The sequence below is a fragment of the Haliaeetus leucocephalus genome, unplaced genomic scaffold (genome assembly GCF_000737465.1).
Source record: "Haliaeetus leucocephalus isolate CR32 unplaced genomic scaffold, Haliaeetus_leucocephalus-4.0 Scaffold393, whole genome shotgun sequence".
Lineage (NCBI taxonomy): Eukaryota > Metazoa > Chordata > Aves > Accipitriformes > Accipitridae > Haliaeetus > Haliaeetus leucocephalus.
In genome coordinates, this window is record NW_010972829.1 from 9,597 (window position 1) to 10,683 (window position 1,087).

At 70.7% G+C, this 1,087-nt stretch overlaps 1 protein-coding gene across 1 annotated transcript in view; it reads left to right on the forward strand.

Annotated features, from left to right (window-relative positions):
* Positions 1-1,087, forward strand: part of LOC104835484 (filamin-A-like) — a gene marked incomplete at both ends in the record, with an annotated part of 19,239 nt that overhangs the window by 2,879 nt on the left and 15,273 nt on the right. The window contains one exon of the mRNA XM_010573474.1: positions 918-1,059. Coding sequence (XP_010571776.1) covers positions 918-1,059 — 142 coding nt within the window. The remainder of the gene's footprint in view (positions 1-917; positions 1,060-1,087) is intronic.

Below are 1,087 nucleotides of genomic sequence, written 5' to 3' on the forward strand. Positions count from 1 at the left end.
GCTTGGGGGTCTCTGTCCTCCTGTCCCCCCCCAACTCGGGGGTCTCTGTCCTTCCCAGCTCGGGGACCTCTGTCCCTCCAACTTGGGGGTCTCTGTCTCCCCTTAAACTCGGGGTCTTTGCCCCTCCCACCCCCAACTTGGGGGTCTCTGTCCCCTCCAGACTTGGGGGTCTCTGTCCTGCCCCCACACTAGGGGCTCTGCGTTCTCCTCCCCTCCGAGCTGCGGGGGGGGGGGTGTGTCTCTGTCCTTCCCAACTCGGAGGTGGGGGGTCTCTGTGCTTCTGCCCCCCAACTCAGGGGGGGGTGTCTCTGTGCTTCTGCCCCACCCCGGGCCCTTGTGGGGGGGTCTCTGCCCCCCACGTGGGGGGCCCGGGACTGTCGCTGCAGGGGGGTCTTGGCCCCCCGTGACTCTGCTCTGTCTCTCTCCACCTGTCCTGCTCCTTCTGCCCGTCTGTCCGGGAAGCGCCGGCCGGGGTCCTCGCGGGTGACCCACTGACGGTACGGGGGGGCGCGGGGGGGTGCTCCCGGACGCCTGGGTCCCTCCTTCCCCTCCCCCGCCGTGGTGCCCTTTGGGGTGCCCCCGGACGCCTGTGTCGTCCCCCCCCCCAGAATGTGCCCCAGCGTGGGTTTGGGGGTCCCCTCCGACTGCCCGGGTCCTCTCTGCGGCGTGTGCCCCGATGGGGGTTTGGGGGTCCCCCCACACGACTGGGTCCCTCCCTCCCCCCAGCGTGCCCCCCACAACACGTGGGGCGCTCCCCCCTGCTCCCTCTCCCCCTCCTTCCCCTGCAGCCCCTGTCCTTGGGGTGGCTTTTGGGGTCCCCCTGGGAAACAGAATCCCCCCCCCTGCCCAGTGCGTGCCCCAGGGAAGGTTTTGGGGGTCCTTGGCTGCCGGGGCCCCCCCTGACCCTCTCCCCACAGCCTGCAACCCCTCGGCGTGCCGCGCCGTGGGGCGGGGGCTGCAGCCCAAGGGGCTGCGGGTGAAGGAGACGGCGGATTTCAAGGTCTACACGAAGGGGGCCGGCAGTGGCGAGCTCAAAGTCACCGTCAAGGGCCCCAGTGAGTCCGGGGGGGCCCCTTATTTTGGGGGG